The sequence below is a fragment of the Balearica regulorum genome, chromosome 5 (assembly GCF_011004875.1).
Source record: "Balearica regulorum gibbericeps isolate bBalReg1 chromosome 5, bBalReg1.pri, whole genome shotgun sequence".
Taxonomy (NCBI): domain Eukaryota; kingdom Metazoa; phylum Chordata; class Aves; order Gruiformes; family Gruidae; genus Balearica; species Balearica regulorum.
In genome coordinates, this window is record NC_046188.1 from 61,926,542 (window position 1) to 61,948,147 (window position 21,606).

Sequence of the window (21,606 nt, forward strand, 5' to 3'; positions counted from 1 at the left end):
TCTAAATGTAGTATTGCCAAGTCCAACAGAAGTAAAATTTTGCTGTGACAAAGCATAACTGCACCAAAACTGGCCCAAGAAGCCTAAACCAGCCCACAGTGGCACATGAGAAAACAGAGCCCCTGCTCATCTCCAGATGTTCAGGAGCACCTGACAATAAAGCAGAACAATAAGCTCCAAATCTGAATCACAATTCCCATATTGCAAAGCTATTCCTATCATGCCTTACTGCTGCTTTGAAAAAGCAAGGTTACTTGTTTCTTATCCTGGGCAGCTCTTGCTCATCCAGCCTCTGCCTGAAGGAACCGATCAAACAAACACACAGGGCCACGTCCCACCCACATACTTTCAAAACACACAGCTCCCACTGCTTCTTCAGCTTTCCTTTAACATTTTCAAACATATACGTGACTTTTGCTGTGGACTGGATATTTCCAGAAAGGAAAACACAACATTAACTACACGGATTTCTTTTTTCCTGGAAAGACTTCATTACAACTGCTATGTTCTTTCATATGAGAATCAACAAGCTTAAAATATGTTTCCCTGTAGAATATCTAATTCTAACTACAAAAATAACCAGGCTGTTTGCTTTGATCTTCATAATTGCTGTAAATTCTAAGTATTGCACTAATTGTATATTCAAGCACTATGAGCAATTGTGTTTATTTCAATCATTTTTCAATTACCAAATCAATTTTCATAGTCACCTTAAAAAATGTTTCTAACAGGGAGCTTTGGGTATTTTAACCTAAAATGACAAAGAAAGTTCAGGTGAATAATTATGAACCAGGATAAATTGTGACTGCACTATATACTTACTAAATTTTGCAGAACTATTAAGGCAATAGTTACTGGAATACAGTATCACATGAAGTTCATATATACTGCCAAAAATCATATTAAAATAATATATTAGCAATAGAACACAGAACGATGAAGGTCAAAGAAATAATGTTCACTTTGATTCATCTTAATGTGAATGAAACCTTGAATAATGGCATCCTTAGTTTGGAATTTCATAGCTCTTGTTGTTTTGTATCGTGCTTCTAGTATCATTTAGGAATCAAATTATCAAATAATTCAAAGGCAAATTTTAGATATTACATAATAGATTTGACAAAACATTACAAAAATTATTTCTATCTTTCTAATGGCACCATTTACATAAATAATACTACAAAGCTTTTAAAATCAGGTTTATTTTAACTTGATATTATTCTGCAATGTTAAAACCAAAAAATATATTGTGGTCTTAAAGATAATAAAAAAGAAAGTGTCTATACAGAGATGCGTATCTACTTTAACTTCATAAATGAAATATAAAAAGAAAACAAAATCTCATATGGTGAAAGACATACTGATTTCTAATATCAATCAGTATTAATAACTTAAATGGTCTTAAGTAGCTTTTAAAATTTATTTTATTAGACATTTCACATTATATGCAGTTTCTATATTATTTTACAGCAGGATTTTTTTCCCTAGAAAAAGGTAATTCTAGAAAAGGATTTATTTTAAATGAGGGCAATTACATAAAAATTAAGAAAATTTTAGCATGTTTACATTAAGTGAAAATCCAATACCGAATGCATCTCGGTAGATGATGAAACAAAAGATTTATGTGTGGCACCTGTTGTGCAGCACTATATAAAAGCAAAAAAAATTCATTTTGCCCATAAGATGCAACCAGCAGAGATTCTGAGCGTTATTTGATTAACATTTCCTCCATCTTTGCAAACTGCAGTGCTGTTAATAGTCATAAACTAATTGACCATCCATCTTTTAAAGTCCAGACATCACTTCCCGCGTCTTAAAATCCATGGCAGTAATGAACATGTGTTCATCTATGTTACTTTGATTCAGAGAGGGAAAAACCATATGAGATTGGGGCAAGGTTGACACAACAGGGATGTTATGACTGAAATGTCCTTATTCTCTTGCCTGAATTCCAGGGACAGATAACTACTTGAAGTCAAATTACTTGGATTTCCACAGTGCATGGTGAAAGCAAGTAGTTTCTCCCTGCAGTGAACCCTTCCCAGCGAAGCACGGTAATTCAGTAAATCAATGTTAATGTTACGATCAGCAAGTTAACCAAATTCCTTATCAGCATTCCTTATCCTTTCCTATCAGCAAAACCCACAGTCAGTATTTTGTGCAATACTCACTGTATACATACACAAGTGGAGTAAGGTCTGACCAGCTGTACAGAAACACAGCTTCCAACAAACTGATTTGTGTTAATCTAGAGAGAGATGTTCCACTGTTTCCTGGAGCATGCAGAGCAGCAGGATGTGGGAGCACAGCAGCCCTAAGTGGCCTCTCTTAAAGGTTGGATTTGTAAGGAAAACTCCATGGCTGACATTTGCAAAGCCAGCTAGGAAAATGGACACCAATTGTGCATTCATTTTAAAGGTAATTTGCCATCCAGGTATTTTTCTTCCTTCTGCATATCTAGAATTCTACCCTCATAAAATGGCTGCTTACAGGCTTGGAAATAACTCTCTTCCCTTTTCTTTGCTGCAGAGTTACCAAGGGCCTCTTTGTTCTTACGTTGTGTGATTCATTAAAAAAGGAGAACTTTAATTTTCCTTACAATGGACGTTGTGCCCTCAGAAACTACACATATCCCTGAAACAACCCTATGTGGAATCTGTTGATATCAGATACGTATTTCCCACAGAAACACTCTCACAGTGAAAGAGAAATAGCTTTTCATAAAAGAAACTAAAAGAACTTGAAAAGTAATAGAAAACACAATAAAAGAATTTATTTCTAGCAGTGCATTTCTGAAGTACCTATCCTTTTGGAGATGTGTCACAGTTTCCTAAAGGGTTTGTATTAAAAACCACTTTTAAAACGCACAGCAGGTTTCTTCAGGGATTCTACCAGAGATCACTTTTAACTGATTTTCCAGAAGTGTATATTTTAATAGAAAAAAAATCCTGCTACACTAAACACTAATGTCAGGTAGCAGACGAGATCCTCCACTGTAGCACTCCACTCATGTTGCACCTGAAGAGTATTCAGTGGGGAAAATTACCTGGCTCGACTGTTAGACAACTGAATCTCTGCCCTCACAGCCCCCCCATCTCGATCATTGAGTGAGCTGTGTGTAAAATGTATTTGCATTTCAGTGACATCTATTTTTAAGCTCATGCTGATGCTGCACACACTTGCTTGGACACACCACCTCCATTTACATTCAGTATGTTAAAATTGGAACCTTTCCGTTATCGCACTTTCACTACTCGGTAACCCCTTCCAGTTCTGAAGTTTCTTATCCTTCTTGTGACCCTTTATCTAACCAGCAGACTGACGGAAGCACCAGGCTGTGCTAATAAGGAGAAAGTCCCTAGTGAATCCAAGTCTGGTTTAATCCTTATTCTCAGACCGCTTCTTCTGCAACATATACTAATTAATTAATTTCCACATTTACTTGCCAAACTGTATTCTATAACAAGTGAACCTCCACTGTGACTCCTCTCTCTTTCTCTGTGGACCTCTACAGTAAGTACCCACTCCTTTTCAGCATGTCAAAGTTTCTGCCACCCAACACAGCAGCTGGTATTTCAACCACATTTCATCTTTGATCTGTCTCTGTACTGATAACAAGACAACTTAAGCCTTGCTTTCATCATTTCAACATCTCATCAACATTTAGTTTCTTGTCTCAAAAATTCCACCAGTTTGTTCCTTGCAGCAGCTGTCCCCCCATAAAGCTTTCCCCTTACCGTACACTGGACTTACTCAAATTCCACCCTGCTCAAACTTCTCAAATTCCACCTTCTCATTCAAAATCCTTCTTCGGTACTAGTAAGGGTAAAATAGAAAATGTTACAGTATCTACTTGCCATCCCTGCTCAGACTACTGTCTTATTTCAGCTCAGACTATGAATTAGGGAATAGGATCTAAAATGGCATGTGAGTAATTTCATGATTATACCAGAGCCATTTTCTCTAAGCTTTAGGTAAGTGATTTTTTTTCTGCCTTGTCTAAGCCCTCACTTTCTTGAGATATTCTTCACCAGCACAATCAAATGAGATATTTTTCAAATTGTCTTTACTGCAATGCATTATTCCATTATTATTTTTTATGAAAGTGAAGCACATTTGGATGACATTTGTGCGCATTCATTCCTGGATACCATTAACTCAATATATTTCTAGATGTCTGTGTGCAAAGCCACATTGCTGCATAGAGCAGAAGAGAATTTCAGTTAATTGGGAGCCAGCTAGAATGAGGTACTTAACAGCTGTACAACCTACACACGGACCTTAAATCAGAGTTAAGATTATCAATTGTCATGCTATGCAATATTCAAGAGAGACATCTGCTGGCAATGAAAGGAAAGAGCACCGATCATGAACCATCATGAAAGCACTACACATTTAATTATGCAGATATATACTTATCCATGAAAATGAACTATTCAGGGCTAATTAGAAATACCCTATCTGCTGAAATCATACATTTACTTTCATTACACCATTTTCCAGATGCATCCTGTTTCATTTATGATGCATTTCATCTGTTTATGTTGGATATGATTTGCTACATTACGCTGCTTCGCAAATGTTGTCAGTCAGATGGATGCAGCTTAATACAAGAGGCATTTATTTACTAAAAGGATCATACATCTGGTTTAAAGCTTGAGTACGTGCCCTGAGTGCAAGGTATTTCATAGATATGAGTTCCGTAATTTTAACAAATCAATGACAGGATGCCATCCAATAACTAATTAATATGTATCAGTTAATAGTAAACGATCCAGCTTTGATGATACCTTAACTAGTGCCATCCACAGCAATGGCACTGAAGCCAGAGGAAGTACGATGGTTAGGACAGCACCAGTGAGATGAGACTCCAGCCAGCCTTCCAGTGCTGAAGCTATTTCGCTATAACCGGGCCGAAGATTTAGACCACTTTCATGTGGGCTATAAAGGAAAAAACCTCCTTAGCCGAGGTCTTAAAATGACACTTAGCCACAGCCTTGTTAGCTTGGTTTGGTTTAGCTCACGTTTTAGTCTTCATATTTTGAACTTTGTCAAGAGCCAAAGAGGAAAATGTGCCACAGGTGTGAAAACATTTGTGACTGTCCAGCAGAGGACATTTCAAGGAAGCAGCGAGGCACAGGATTAGCCATTGCTAGTGCAATATTGTTGATGCAGCTGCCTCGTATTTTATTCCACCTACTTTTTAAATTTTCCAGCCTTCTTTTCCCAGCTACGAAGCAATTTCTTTCAGCCCTGCTCAGGAAGGAGCCCATTGTTCCACCACCCTTCTGCAAGATGGGAGAAGGTATCCGTAAGCAACAGTCATGCTGGTCCCTCTCCAGGATTTATCCTTGGGTCTTAGGAAAACACTTGTGACCAGACTTTCCATTTTCCTTTGGAATATACCAGATTACACAGAATACTGTATTTTTACAAAACAGCACTCTGAAGGGGTATCTTACGCTCTTAACGGCACATCTATTCACATGGTCCTCCTCCTTGTCCACTTCCCTCTCTTATTCCTTCTTCTAGGTTGTTTTGACAGACAGTTGCCGCCTCTGATATTTTGGTGACCGGGTGGCAATAGACAGCAAGTCTTCGCTGTATTTCCCCTCCATTCCCAAACATGTGCTTAAATTAGACACCCTTTTTGCATTCTTGCTACAATTTAGTCCTTAAAGAAAGAAAACAGGACAGGTGCCCCAGAATTAATAGCAAGTTCATCTTCCATTGCATTAGGGCATTGAACTATTGTTCAAATGACTCAATTGAAGAGATGGGAAAACAATTTCCCAAGAGGCAGCGGGAAATGGACAGTAACAGACTTGCCTAAACAGTAAGAAGCCCTAGAAAGAATACTAATGCTTCAGGGAAAATGTATTTTAACCAAAGTTAAAGCCAGGGGGAAAAAAAATCCCCAATCATTTCCCTTTAGGAGCTTTAAACTGTTTTCAAATTGTTTTAATAATTTCAGCTACATAATACAAAAATCACTTCCATGTATATAACCGCAAGATTCCTTCTAGGTTTCCTTTCTCATTCAGTCTTACCCTAAAAAGCCCAGTCCTACTTCTTGTCATGTCTCTCCCAGGTTAGGAGATGCCTTAACTCCTAATTGGCTCCAGTCTAATGATTTCCAGGGCTTTACTCCAGTTCTTTCCATCCACCATGATCCACCTCATCATCATAACTACAGGAACCAGGCTTATCTAAAAGTTCTTTGTCAGAAGTGACCATTTTACATGACAACAGGCTATCCACCAGAATTAGTATTTCTGAGAGGAATACTCATCACTCTACATCATCTGTATTTTTGAGGGCGTCAATGCCTAGAAGCACAGGTATTGTCTGAAACGCACTAACTTTAAAAGCGTGGAATACAATCTGCCTACTGCTCAGAGGCTGAAGCTTCAATCGAGCACGTAGGTGGTTCTCAGGGAGCTAATGAATAAGGTCATCGTACATCTGCTCTTACAGACAAGTATTTGGTGATCTTTTCAAACTCCTGGTTTATTAATTAGAATTGTCTTGACAAGATGATAGATGGGCACTCCATTGTATTTTTTTTTAAAAAAAGTTATTTTGTTATTGATTCAGTGTATTCTGTTTTCTCCTCTAGATTCTTTATACATAGGGTTAACCTCTCTGCTGGATCATTTGGGTTTTCAGGATAAACAGCAGAAAGAAATATACAGAAAGAACTGCCAAATGCAGTGCTGCAGCAACCAGCTAGCCACAAAGTTATCTTCCAGTGGAGGGAATGAGGTCGCAGCAGCTGAAGACAGAACTGCACAGAATCCATTTAAACCATGATATACTATTGATAGAGTCCATAAGTCATCCAAATACTTAAACTGATGGATCTTGCAAAGAAAAAAAGGAAGAAATTCAGTGACAGACCATGATCATCTCAAAAGCCTAAAACACAGCTAAAACATAAGGTCATGATTTTTCCTGAGAAAAATCATGGCCTAACTGTAAATCTGTTTAAGATTCATCTAATTTAAGCTGCTTAAAGTAAAAGAGGAAAGTTAAATAATCAGTCAACCTACACCAGTTGCAATTCCTGTTTATGAAACATATATCTTCTTCATACACTTAAAAAAATCAGCCTAAAGTAGCTTCAGAGAAAATGCTACCTTTATCATAATTTCTGTTCATCAATGCATGGCGCTAGTAACAGTGAGCAAAGGCATATTGGACTGAAACACTTGAATGACATCTTTGCTCTGAATCAGCTAGGCTGTAAGATGAAAATGCCTCTTAATGAAACTCAATGTACCATTATAATACAGTTTCACTGCAATCATTGTACTTTTATGTTTGGCATGAGCCAGTCTCCATTATTCCAAGTAGTTAATGTACGTGGCGCAGATTGTACTTGCTGATATGATTTCACATTCCTTGATAGGACGGGCTGCAGCTCTGAAGAAAATTATTAGTGAGTCAGAGACCACTCACATTCCAATGCTGCTAAAATTAGGACCCATCCACATCTCCAAACTGCAGCAATTCTAATCCTGAGGATAACTGGAGCCTATCTTTTACAATGATTATTGGCAAGTATGAATAAAAACTCACTTTATATGCCAATAATATTTACACAGTTCTGAAAATATAATCCTACAGAATGCTAACCCTTAAAGACATAACAGGTTTTTAGCACAGTGCTTAGCCCATAAGTATAGTGAAAATTAATGAAGAAATCTTACAGATCCGTGCAAAGGCTTTTTCTGTTAATGCCTATTTGAGTTATGAGTATAGGCATATTCACAGTAAAATCCATCTGAATTTTAGAGGCTTTGCATAAAATCTCCCAAATAAATTTTGATATATATAGACTATCATCATCTGAAAATGCATGGATTTATGACACTGTCAACTCCCAACACACAAAGGAAAATATTTGAGCGACATGCAGATTCTCTTCCAACCTCTGTCATTTTACAACAGGAAAAAAATAAAATATGCAACCATTCCAGTACTATTAAATAAACTTTATTATTGTCAAACGTATTAGTGTTTACTGAGCCAAAATGAAATAGTTCTGCAATTGGAATTTTAAAAGGTGTTTGGAGTACGGCACACGGACAGCCAGGAGCAAGGTGCAAGACTGCCTTCAGGTTTACTCACGAGTTCTAGTATTTCAAAGCTGGCATGGATCAGGCTCTCTTTAATTTTTTATGTGGTGAGCTGTGCCTTTTTTTGTGCAACCTTATCTGCTGTGATGACTCGTTTCATGTATGTGTGAGGTAGCACCAAACTCAGACCTCTGCTCTAAAGCTCTGTGGAATTCAACTTTCCTACTCCTCAGGGGGTCTCATTACTTCCTTTAGATTGCCAAGTATACTCCTAAAACAATATGATTTCCAGAAAAGAGATAGACAATCAAAAAATAACATTTCCAAAATGAAGTCGTCCTAGAGATATACTTGGTGGCAAGAAGTGGGGTTTGACAAAGGTTCATGTTTAAAGAAAAAGCACCCATCATTAACTCAGATGCAAACACAGCTAATCAAAGTACTTACCTGCTGAATTAACATGCAGGCATTACTCTGTCGAAATAATCTCATTCCTTCTCCATCACCCTACACATACTCATACACAAGATACAATGCATAAAAACAGGCAACTTCAAAAGATCTTTTCAGTCTCCAGGTACATCAGATTTTAATGCTGGTTTTATTCCACTTATGCACCCTTCGCCAACTTTGTCTTGTAAAAATGTAGCATCTAAACCACTTCCGAAGCCACTGGATTCTCATTCCAGATATTCCACAGAAGAACAGGACACAACAGCAGAGAAAAAACTCAAAACATACAAAGCTCCCCCAGCTACCAGACTTGAATGCCTTTAAACAAGCAACTCCGTCTTCCACGCAACTTCCATCGTGTTGTTTCTTACCTCACTTTGTGTTCTTGGAATAAGGCAGGCATTTGAACTCAGTAGCACAAAAAGCATCAGAGATGAAAAGAGTCATGGTCTCTCTGCCAAAATCTCCAACTTCTGTGATTGAACACATCATAAACATGTATAAGACTGAAACACAAGACACTGAAAAATAGTTTGACTTATACTTTCTATCCAAAATAGTGTATCTTCTTCTGATCCTAAAGATTGGTACAGACGTACCTGAAGAGAAAATTAAAAGTTCATTTCTTACACAGCTACTGCTTTTCACATTTCTGCTAATCAATCCAAATTTCTATTTCAGGCACTCAGTCTCTGGCTAATTTTGTATTTCAGTTGAAAACTCATCTCTTAAAAACTTTTTAATTAGCACTTGTTTCAAGTTGTATAATCGTTAATTAGTTGCTCACTGTTAATTTTAAGTTTGCTGGCATAGTGCTTTGAGACTTTATAAGTAGCCCTCTTCATATTGGTTTCTATTGTGGTAACGTGACAGATCTATCAGACCAGACACACGCATCAGGGAAGGGAGCAGCATACTTCTGAAATCAATTTCACTAATAAATCCTACAGATTATAAACTGAAACCAGTATGAACTCAGTAAAAATAATTATATTAATAGCAAATCATATAGATTAATATATTGTGGTGGGTTGACCCTGGCTGGATGCCAGGTGCCCACCAAAGCCACTCTATCACTCCCCTCCTCAGCTGGGCAGGGGAGAGGAAATATAACAAAAGACACGTGGGTCGAGATAGATAAGGACAGGGAGAGATCACTCACCAATTACCGTCATGGGCAAAACAGACTCGACTGATATTAATTTACTGCCAATCTAAATCAGCGTAGGACAATGAAAAATAAAACCAAATCTTTAAACACCTTCCCTCCACCCCTCCCTTCTTCCCAGGCTCAACTTCACTCCCAATTTCTCTACCTCCTCCCCGCCAGCAGCACAGGGGGATGAGGAATGGAGGTTGTGGTCAGTTCATCACACGATGTCTCTGCTGCTCCTTCCTTCTCAGGGGGAGGACTCCTCACACTCTTCCCCTGCTCATGTGGGGTCTCTCCCACAGAAGACAGTCCTCCATGAACTTCTCCAACATGAGTCCTTCCCATGGGCTGCAGTTCTTCACAAACTGCTCCAGCGTGGGTCCCTTCCACCGGGTGCAGACCTTCAGGAACAGACTGCTCCAGTGCGGGTCTCCCACGGGGTCACAAGTCCTGCCAGCAAACCTGCTCCAGCGTGGGTTCCTCTCCACAGGGCCACAGGTCCTGCCAGGAGCCTGCTCCAGCATGGGCTTCCCACAGGGTCACAGCCTCCATCAGGCACATCCACCTGCTTTGGTGTGGGGTCCTGCACAGGCTGCAGGTGGGTATCTGCTCCCCCATCAACCTCCATGGGCTGCAAGAGGACAACCTGCCATGGTTTTCTCCATGGGCTGCAGGGGAATCTCTGCTCCAGCACCTGGAGCACCTCCTCCCCCTCCTTCTGCACTGACCTGGGTGTCTGCAGAGTTGTTCCTCTCACATATTCTCACTCCTCTCTCCCAGCTGCTGTTGCACAGCAGTTTTCACCCCTTCTTAAATATGCTGTCATGGAGGTGTTACCAATGTCATTTGGCTCAGCCTTGGTCAGCAGCAGGTCTGTCTTGGAGCTGGCTGGCACTGGCTCTGCAGGACATGGGGGAAGCTTCTGACATCTTCTCACAGAAGCCACCCCTGTAGCCCCCCCGCTACCAAAACCTTGCCACGTAAACCCAATACATTTATTCAAATTATTACAATTGATATTAATACACTGTGGAAGTAGTCACATGTCTAAATCAGGATCGGGTTGAACACCTTTTCAAACACAGAGAAGAGAGGCCTTCTGAAGGGACTCCAAACACAAGGAAACAGAAACAACTGACAAATTAGATGCAGTACAATAGTTCACAAACGCAGTGGGACTCTTCTACTTATTAAGAAACAGCATGAAAAATGGCATAAATGTGAGACACAACATGCATAAGGAGCAGAAACGAACAAATGGAGTAGAAGTGTCACAGCTCACTGCCTGCAAACCCGTGCCTCTCAAGTACAGCACGGCAGTTCCTGTATAGATTTTTAGATTTTCCCCTATAAAGGAGAAAATGTAGTAATTTTTGTTGGAGAATCTGAATGATGGATAATAAAGGTTGGGGATTTGGTTACTGAAAGTGGGAAGTTGATATAAAATACATTATGGGACCAGCGAGGACACCAACATAATGAAATCAACTAAAAGAGGCAGAAAAAAAGATGACTAAACTAAAAAGCTAAGCTAAAAAGAAGAGATGACAGAATATCCATGCTGGAAGACCAACACAACTCTCAACTGAGTGCAGAAAATATGATTTATTAGTATACATTTAAAATAACACATTAGATGTTAAATCCAACTTTTTAACATAACTTTTCAGGGTATCTCAGTGATGAAAACATGTTTGGGTTTGTTTTTTTTTAAGGCCATACAAAATTCACTGTAAAAGTGGAAGACCTGTAGTTTCTGTGGCTTTTACAGATTCTTAGAGCAATCGGTATGAAAACATGAGTCCACACACGTGCACACTCAAGACTTCTGAGTATCAGTATTTAAACTGCATATGTTGCCAGCAGCTGTAACTTTTCAAACTGTAAGTATCAAGCCAAAATGAAAGACGCTCTCCTAGGTATCATTGAATGTAAGTACGAATGAATGTCTTACAAAATGCAAACTAAAAAAATCTCTATAGCTTAAATGGTGACACAAGCAGTTAACAGCACAGTTTACCATTCCCACCATTTTAAATGTTAATATTGTCACTGATGATGCAGACTGCATTGCCTGCTGCCGCTAATACAAGAATATTTCAGCTGCCCTCAGACTTCATAACCTTAATTGACTCTCCTTAACTTCTCTCAACAGAAAAGCCTTTCAAAAAGTTTTTGAGTACTGTAGAGGAGTGGTGGCTGGAAAACTATCACTACTGTCTTTGTTGGCTGGATAAGTAAAAGACTTGCTTCTCCAAAATTAACATTTTCATAAGCACTTCAAATATCAACACTTAAATACATGGAGATGAATGTGCTAAATTTATCAAATTATAACACACTACCAAGTGTATGTATATTACTCCCTCTATTGGATCAAATCTGTATAGTTATTAGCCATACTGCAATTGCTGGCCTACAAAACACATGTAGACATTTTTTGTCTCAGAACTCTGATCTTTGTATCATTTATGGTCAGTTTAGCTACATAAAATTTCTGTCTACATGATGTATTCATTTCCATAACCCAGGACTAAAGGATCCCAACTTTGGCAAAAAATTTTTAATGCCAAAGATGAGGGCACATGTCTGACTGCTGTGTAACACTGTATAAATATGGTAAATAAACATACCTTTCTTAAAAACAAACGGTTTTTCTCACATCTAACGGCATGACATCCTTTCTTCACCTCACACAACTAGCCTTCCTGGCAGGCAGACAGAAGTATTTCCTCTCCCTTCCCTGCCTCTTCCCAGATGTCTCACCTGCTCACAGGAGGCAGCATCCAAAATGCAATCCTGCTTTACCATGCACTAGCTTGTGCTTTAGGTAGGACCTGCATCGATGTGTGAAAAGGACCTTATTCCTGAGGCCTAGGATACTTCTAAACTCCGTCACTAAGCAAAACGACAGTACTTTCTCCCATGGGATAAGTCCTACTGTAACTCATATAATTGACTCAAGCCCTGAAGACATCTAACAATAATGTACATAGTGACAATTCCAATATAAAATTTATATAAACCCTTTTGCTATTTACTACAATTTTGGGGGTTATATTAATAGCAATGGACCACCTCAAGATGCCTATACAAAAATAAACCCTAAAATATCTTGATACCATCCCCCTCCAAAAAGGTTAGATTGTAACTCCAGATCATCATCATCTTAATTTTGAAGTATCATTACCAAGAACATTACTTGCTTCACAGTAAAGAAGGTATCACTAATTATACATTAAATGAAGGAGAAAATTTTAAGAGTTATCAGAACTGGAAATCTCTGAAACCCATACTATAAAGATGTGCATTATAAGCTAACTCTCCCTGCTGCAGTCTTTGCACTCCCAGTGTTCATCTTTATCTGATCTCTGTTATCTCTAACTTTGGATTCTTGCAGCAACCTCTTCTGTGCTCAGCACATACATCTCTGCATGACTAATGCCATCAGAAAGAAAAAGCAGCACTTGCAGCACGCTGTAAAAACTCCACCAGATGGCACCTAAAGACAACACGACCCACGACATCAGCATTAGTATCGCACACTTTTTTTGCTGTAAGGATTAAAAAAAGGAAGCTTCGGGTTCATGATTTTAGCATCTAGCATATAAAAACCACGGATCACTGTGATTCATTAGTCCACATGTTTTAGGAAAATAGAAATGTTTATAAACTGTGTATTTGACTGGTACCAAATGTTGAAAGAAAAAAAAAGTATGAGTACAAAAAGTACTCATAAATATCTGTGTAATTACATTTGTATTATGCTCTCTCCTCCAAAACTTTTCCTCTTTAGTGAATGCAGGTACCTTCCCCTTCTCAGCACCTTTTTTTCCTGTTTTGTCCCTTTCAGCTGAAAATCTCCATTCTCTGTATTCCAAAAGAGTTCTCTTTCTCTTTTCATTAAGACCTATCTTCAGAAACTTAGAATTGCTGCAATGGATCAGGACTAAGATCGACCTTGACATCTGTTGGCATCATATCACCGCTAGTTGTAATAAATTACTAAAACTTCACAATATACACACGTGTTAATGAATATCCACATTTCATCTCTCCCAAATTAAGTACAAATACTGGCTTTTACTCTGAAAAATGGCATTAATAACCCTGTCAAAATATTTATCAATAGCCTATCCTTGCTTTTCATACAAACATCCTTAAAACTGTAACAGTAATACGGCAGACATCCTTGTGCATCACCTATATAAAAAACCAGTATTTACAATATCTCTAGGACATTCTAGGATAATATGAATCACACCACTACTGATGAACAAATAATGGCTAAGACTGTTAATACCACAGCACCAAAAAAAATGTCAGTCGTAAGAGCTAGTTCATGAAAAAAAACCACTTTTACTAAAGATCTGATCTTTTTCTATTTCTCAGTTATTTTGAAAGAATTCTTTTAAATTCTTCTTAATTCTTTTGAAAGCAGATGCTTTTCTTTATCACCCCCTACATAAGGAATACACTATACAAATTTACGATTAGACTTTAAGGTCATGGCGACCTTACTGGTTTTCTAGTACACCTTCTCTTCCACCTACATATATTGTTACACACACTTTGATATACTTAGATTTTGGGTTTCCCTACTGAATACTAACTAATAATATTTTACTTAATCTGCTTTAATAGTTAAGAGGTGGGGAAGCAAGGATGTGCTTGATAGTGCAACAGCAAGACAGTAGTTACTCTGCTGTGGTGAGAGGAAAAAAAGTTCAAATCCAGTTATTCAAAGTATTGCTTAATAAAAAGTATGCCACTATTACCCCAATGACAAAGTGAATTGTATCAATAAAAGCTAAATGAGAGCATAAACAGATTGAGTCAGATTCAAATAAAATAGCAACGTGTCTGTTTGTTTTGCATGTTCACAGATAAAGAGAAATATATTTTAGGAAAGACGAGTGGATGCACTGGGCCTCCTGCTGGTTTCAAAAGCAGAGCTCCCAGCAAATTCTGCATGAGCACTGCTGTGCTTTCAAAAGCGACCCACAAAGACCTAAGGAAGGAAGGGTTATTGACTTTTACTGACTTCCCAAATTATCATGGGGGAAAAAAAAAAACAAACAAACCAAAACACACTTGCAGGTGCCATGTCCACCTAATGTTTGGCACCTCTCCTCACACCATCATGCAGAATCAACTAAACTTGTGGTTGTCTAATCCATTAAGGGGGGGGGGGGGGGAGAAAAAAATCTTATTGTCAGCATTCTTATCTGATGGGTGCCTATTTCAAATGTCGTATTCCATTCACAAAATATGCAACCCGTACTGGTATTATACTGGTACTAGTATTTTAATAACGTAAGCACACTGCATATACCACAACCAGTTCTGAGCTCGGTGCGCCGCGGGAGAAGGGGAGGAAGGAAACGGGCCGGCCCCTGCCCTGGCTCCCCCGGCGCTGGCCGCCGGCGCAGGGAGCGGGCCCGCGACGCCCGGTATGGAGGGCCCCGAGCCCTGCCAGCAGGCCGACTCGAGGCCGGCCCGTCTCCCGGACGACCACCGTTGGCGGCCGGGGGCTGGCGAGCAGCGCCATGACCGAGCAGCGCCCGCCGCGGCCCCTCTACTTCCCCCACTTCCACGACCGCGCCGAGGCCGTCTCATCCCCGGCCGACGGCGGCATCCTGCGGCCGCCCTTCGCAGACCTGTGCGGGCCGCGGCAGCCCTCGCTGCCTGCTGCCGGGGTGCCCCGCTGGGCCGCGGGGCTGGCGCCCATCGCCTACGAGCCGCTGCGCTTCTTCTGCCCGGCCGCGACGGCTGCGGAGGGCGGGGGCGCGGCGCGGCGGCCCGGCGAGCAGGCGCAGCTGGAGAGCGAGATCTGCGAGCTGGGCATCCGCCTCAAGGAGCTGGAGCTGCTGGCGCTCGTCGGCGACGGCTTCGACGCCCAGCAGTGTGCGTCCCCCCAGGGCCAGGGGGCGGGCATGGGGCCAGCCGCGGCCCCCCTCGCTCCGGGACCGTCCCACGGCGGCCAGCGACGGGCCACCGCTCCCGGGCCGGTGGAGAGGGGCTCCCCTGGGCAGCGGGGTACGGGCCCCTCAGCCGCTTGCTCTGCACACAGCCCTGCCTCAACGGCAGCAGGTTCCTCCGTGAGTAACCCCAAAACCTGATGTGAACAGGCGGTCTGGGGTACCCCTGCACCCACAGCGCCATCAGCCAGCCCAGGGGACACAGCAGTGCTCCTGCGGGGTTAGGTGCGAGGCTCGCCAGGTTTGGTGCTCAGCACCTAACTCTTCCCAGCCACAGGTGCCTTGGGGAGCGCGCATGGGGTGCGTGGAGCAAAGCTGTTGTCTGGTGTCATCTACCTCATCACTGGTCGCAGGCAAATGGCTGGGGGCACAAAGGAAATGACACACAAGAATTACAGATGTGGTTACTTGTGCACAAAGGAACAAAAACCCCAAACTCCCCAAAGTCATTAAGCGTTAGCAAAAAACCAAGTCAGACACCACTAAAATCAGAGGGAGTTTGTATGTGCAAAATGTATCCACTACCTAATGGGGTCTTGCAGCTGTAAATCAGCATTGATGTAAAATAAAGGTCACTGATGACTGCGGATAGTTGGAGGCATTAAAAAAAAAAATTAGTTTGGCATTTTAGTTTTAAAACCTACTGGTCATGAAGGAAATACAGGAAATAAAATAGTTCAGCAGATAGTGATTACTGAGAGTTCCAGTAGGGAAGCCAACAACTGTAAGGATGCGATGCTCATCATTTCCTTCAAGGCCACTGGCTGCCAGCTAGGAAACTTTGAGGAGTGCAAAGGTGACAAGAACACAGAAAGAATATCCATCAGATATACACATTGAAAGGAAGATCTCAAAGTAATTTTGGTAGGCAATTTGCATAGCTTTACTTTTTAGAACAGGAAATTAATAGGGTGGGGTTTTTTCTTTGTCATAGCTATACGTACCTTTTTCCATTTTAATACCTTCTATTTTCAATACATCTGAGAAACTTTAGTTTTCAGATATTTACTAGACAATAAATTGTCAGAAATATTACTAGTTTGCTTAACACATTATTCGATTTTCTTAAAGGTACTGTAAAGTGTTAATGACAAAAAATAATGACAAATTATGTTTTGTTCCTGTTTAGATAAACTTCTCAAGGCACTGAAAGAAGAAAAGATACAAGGCATGAAAGCAAGGCAGAAGCTGAAGAAATAGCCACCAACATGATGAGGATTATTTCTGCTGGATATTCTGTCACTATATCACTACAGAGTATTTTAATGGATCTTCGATATGATTTTTCTACTTGTTATATGCTATTCTCCTACCAAATAAAAAAAATACAATATATTTTGCTGATTTTTTTCGTATTATTTGTCTGGTACTAGTTACTGATAACACTACTATGTACTTTAATATTTTTTTTACTCCAATTACTATAGGCAAACAAGATGGATAATATTTTCCTCAAAACCACTAAGAAATTAACACTGCTGATGTCAGATTCCCAGCAGTCCATTGATGATGTTCAAGATACATGTAGCAGGGAAACACAGTTATTCCAATACAAAATACTGGGGGGGGGGTGTGTGTGTGTGTGTGTGTGTGTGTTTTAATTCTAAGTACCTTAAGTGCAACAGAGTAAATAGATATGGTCAAAAGTCCTATGCCTCTAAGCAAGCTTTAGAAAACTACTTTCACTTTAGCATAAAAATCTTTGCTACAAACAATCACAGTGTATTCTTTTATTGTCTTTAGTGTACTACAAAATTATGGAAGTTATGGCCTGTATTAGTTTTTGACAGAATAGTCTTATAACGGTGACCTTCAACTAACATATTACTATTGTTTTAGGACTAATAGTGCTTAGGCTAAAGCCTGTGGCAGTTCTTGGAGTGACAACATCCTTACGTTTGGAAGGCACGTCCTTTCATGAGAAAAAATGGACAGAGGCAGCGATGACAGATTGAAGATCTGGAGAACATCTCCCATTAAAAAAGTAATGCCATGTAGGGCATCCAGAATAACCTAACAAAGCACTAAATAGGCTCATCAGACTGATAAAAAGATACCAATTACTTTTTCCTGTTCTAATTCAAGAGCAGTAGGTGGCAGCATGAAATAAAGTTGCCAACCCTGAAGCTATCATATTTCAGCAAGCAGCTTTTTTTTTAAAAAGAGTACTATTTTAATCTGTTTTTTTTTTAAAACTGCATTCAAGTTGCTCAACTGTGTAGCATTTTAACACAATACAATATCAAAATTTTATTTCCTATTACTGCTTATTACAGCATTCACCCTTTTACTATCTTAATCTTTCCAGTCAGATTTTGATCTGCCCTACACAGAGTTTATATTAAAAATATATCTAGTTTATAAGTCCCATTTGTCAATCAGCAAACTATAATAATCACATTTTATCAAAGCAGCTAGGAGATCTTAAGCAGGATCTTACCATCCACAACTGCCGTTGTCAGCCGGGTGTCGCCACCAATACGGCAATTCACGGTTTCATCTGCCAATTAATATGGTTTTTAATGAAACAAAGCCTGAGCAGGGCCAGGGGGAGCACGGTAAGGTGGGGTTTTGTCCCAGTGCTTCGACGTGCCTCAGGCAGGGCAAGGCGAGGGCCCAGGCCCCAGGCCGTGCAGGAAGCCCAGGGGCAGGACTGGCGACAAGGCTGCCTGTAACATGGGCCCACGGAGGGCCTCACCAAGGCAGCCCTAACACCCAAAAGCCCCCTCGCAGGCACGCCAGGCCAGGGTGGGAGCTGGGGCCTGAGCTTAAATGGGGCAGAGAGCAGGTTGGGGGGCCCGGAGGAGGCTGGTCAGGGCACCGGCAGCCGCCCACACATGGGGTCAGGCGCACATAGGTCAATAGAAGCTATGGCGAGCTTCTCCTTCTACCCTAGAGAGGCGTTATTCACACTGACATACACACCCTCACCCTTCTGCTGTCGTAAATCTACTCTTAATGCCCACCTTGGCACCATTTAATTGCTGCTTAGCTCTTCAGAGCCTAATTAATGACATTGTGCTTCTGGCTAAACAGTTCTGTTTTCACTAGTTGGCATATTTTAAGCTGTTTTACTTAGCACATCACAAATAACTTCCAAAGTGGGCTTCTTAAACCAGTTATTTTTACACCTGCTAGGGAAATTCTCACATAACCACTGATTATTTATCTCTCTCTCCAACCACATCTTGGAGGCTGAGGCAGTAAATACACAAAAGGTAAATTTAGGTGCCTAAACCTAAAGTTTTATCAAAATACCTTGGAAATCTGGGCTTCGGTGGTTTAAAGCTCCCTCTACAGAATGAGGTTTAAAAGTCTCTCTCAGAGTTTTGAGGCTAAGCCTATGAACAGATACTGTAATGGTTAATTACTATGTAAATGGAGACTGTATTCATACTTAAACTAAATACCACAACACAAAGTTGGACAGGACAAAAGGGCCAATATACAGGGGCCTTCAAAGGCCTTGCACAGAAGTAAGAGTTTTTAAATCAAATTAGGAAGCAGAGAACTATCTTCATTTTTCCAAATCTCCAGAATAATTTCTCTCCTAAACCACTCTAAGTTTCCCATGGTTAATCCAAGGGCCTAACAAGGATATCCATTGCATATCATCGCTGCCCCCTAACTATTAGTTCCCCTCACCTTTTACCAACTCTTTCACTTTGCATCCAGCTTTCACCAGACATTATTGACTCAGGTTTTCTTGGCTTAAAGAGAGCTACTTTTCCCAGCACACACTTTAAATCTTTTTCCATCTGTTGTTCAGTTTCTGTCATATGGCCTTTATGCTAAAACAATGCTTCATGTTTAATTACTGGGTGATAACGCAAGGAATAACATCAGTTAATATGTAATTTCAATTAAAGTTGCCTGGGGACACACATCTACTGAAGAAAAAAAAAATTATTTGATTCACATGCCAAAACAAGACAGAATGGTTTCTCTTGGCCAGCACCAGCCCTGGCACTCTGCTGTCAGGATGCTTTGGTCAAAGTCCTTTCACTGAAGCACCTCAGCATTCCAAGATCATTACAGGATGGTGGCTGTCTTCACCAGAAAGCCAATTTGGCCTTCTGTGTGTGAAGTAGCACCTACAAAAGTAACTTAGAGACTGTAGGGGAAACATGGGACATATGATGAAATATTTCTGCCTGGAAAGAATCACTGTCTGTAGTTTCAGTTGGAAATGCTAACACATTCATGTGCATGAATTTGGTGAGAGAGTAATAAGCTTGTTTTAATAGCCTGGACAAAGAGCCAGTTAAACATAATAGCACATATGCTGGTTCTTACTTGCCCATGAATGTTTTATTTACTTTTGTTTTTCTTCTCTGTTTCCACCCGACCTTGTTACATCCACTAATTTGCTCTCATCTCTCTAGGCTTATGGGTTTTTTCCTTTCAAATCAGTGCATCTCAGAACTGTTCTGTTTATTGTTTCCTTCATAAAAATTAAACATATGTTAAACAAAACAGAATGAGCATTCTTACTACGTTATTTTTATTCACAAAGCATTCATCATCCATTTTTTCAGTTGTTTCTGTTCTTTTAGACTGTTTAGGGAAGGCTAAACCTGACATTTAGATGCAGGCACAGCTCAGATCTCTTTCATATCGCTCTCTAGTGACTCGACAAATCTATCATTCAAGAAACATTTGGCTACAATTTTGATTCATGGGCAGAGGTCTCAAAACATCAGTAGGTTGCTCCCATTTCCAATTCCTAACAAAGAAGGCTTCTCAAAAAGCAGAGTGCCATTTCTTCTGAGCCAACCTGAAGGCTGAGCACTGACAGCTGTCTCACTGAAAGAGCGGTGTCTACACCCACAGTGATACTCATTGCCCTCAGGGCTTTCACTTCTGAAACCTGAAGCCGTCTTGGCTGCTTGATGATGGGAAAAATTAGCTACAAAGTCATTTGAAAACAAGAATGCATTTAAGCTTTAAAGTATTTTATACCAAACAGTTGGGTTCATCAAATTTCAGACTGCTTTATTTTAGAGTTTGCTACATTAAAATTCACCAAATAGATACTCAGCCTTATTACAATGGATCATTAGAATGTAAATTAGTCTTCAAGTAAAGCTGCCTTAATTAGCTCAGGGACAGATTACAGAGGAAATCCAAAAGCACTAAGCTATCATAAAATGATTTTTCTGTTTTCAGTAGTGAATGCTGCATGATAGATTCACCTCTTCTGAAAATTCAGAACTAATATCTCAACATAAAGTAGAGAAATCAAGAGCAACACTTAACTCTAGGAAACTTGTCCTCTTTTGTTTGGTTGGGAGGTAGTGTTTCTTAAGATCACTGACATCTAGATACTGCATCAAAGGGGTTATATATAAGAGGTGCTAATCAGGAAGCAGTCAATTAGGTCTTTCTAAAGAAATACAGAATTATTAGTAACACTAGTCAGTTGTTTAATGTTACACAGTAAAAACATACGCTTGCAAAACAGGCTGAGATTTTGGTCTATCTTGAGAAAAGCCAGAACAACCCCTTGAGGCAATTTAAGCACTCACAGTCACAACTTTTATATATAAAGCTGTATCTTAATTTACCATCTGTCCAGAACCTTAGTCCTGATATGTACACTAGGAACTTCATTTATCCTCTATTTTGGGAAGATCCTTTCCTGCCTCTTTTTTACTCTGAAACTACAGAGGGCAGAAAGGTTAGATGTGTTCATTGTAGTAAAATGAATTTTTTAATTCCAAATCTCTTCCATGACAAATTGCACAAAAGCAGTATTGTCAAAAGCACGTACCTGCGTTTTCCTTTTTTTCATTTCACTTCAGACTGACAGCAGGAAACTCAGGCCTGAGTAAATACCAATAAACAAACACAGTAACCAGCTGAATAATAGGGAAAGGCATAGCGGGCATTAACGTGAGAACAAAAATTCACAAAGGAAACACAGGATCACAAGATG

General features: G+C 40.1%; 1 protein-coding gene across 2 annotated transcripts; it reads left to right on the plus strand.

Annotated features, from left to right (window-relative positions):
- Positions 1-15,041: 15,041 nt before the first annotated feature.
- C5H11orf91 (chromosome 5 C11orf91 homolog) lies at positions 15,042-16,975 on the plus strand. 2 transcript variants are annotated; one of them, XM_075753080.1, is made up of 2 exons: positions 15,042-15,788; positions 16,798-16,975. In XM_075753080.1, the coding sequence occupies exons 1-2, from the start codon at positions 15,237-15,239 to the stop codon at positions 16,816-16,818; spliced, it is 573 nt and encodes a 190-aa protein (XP_075609195.1). In that variant the 5' UTR covers positions 15,042-15,236; the 3' UTR covers positions 16,819-16,975. The 2 variants fall into 2 exon arrangements, with proteins under 2 accessions (XP_075609195.1, XP_075609196.1); XM_075753081.1 differs by having other exon boundaries at positions 15,042-15,594.
- The last annotated feature ends 4,631 nt before the right edge of the window (positions 16,976-21,606 follow it).

Bases quoted from the DNA above. Each gene is read 5' to 3' on its own strand.
- C5H11orf91 (XM_075753080.1), top strand. From the start codon at position 15,237: ATGACCGAGCAGCGCCCGCCGCGGCCCCTCTACTTCCCCCACTTCCAC. The intron at 15,789-16,797 runs GTGAGTAACCCC...GTTCCTGTTTAG, and splicing joins CAACGGCAGCAGGTTCCTCC to ATAAACTTCTCAAGGCACTG.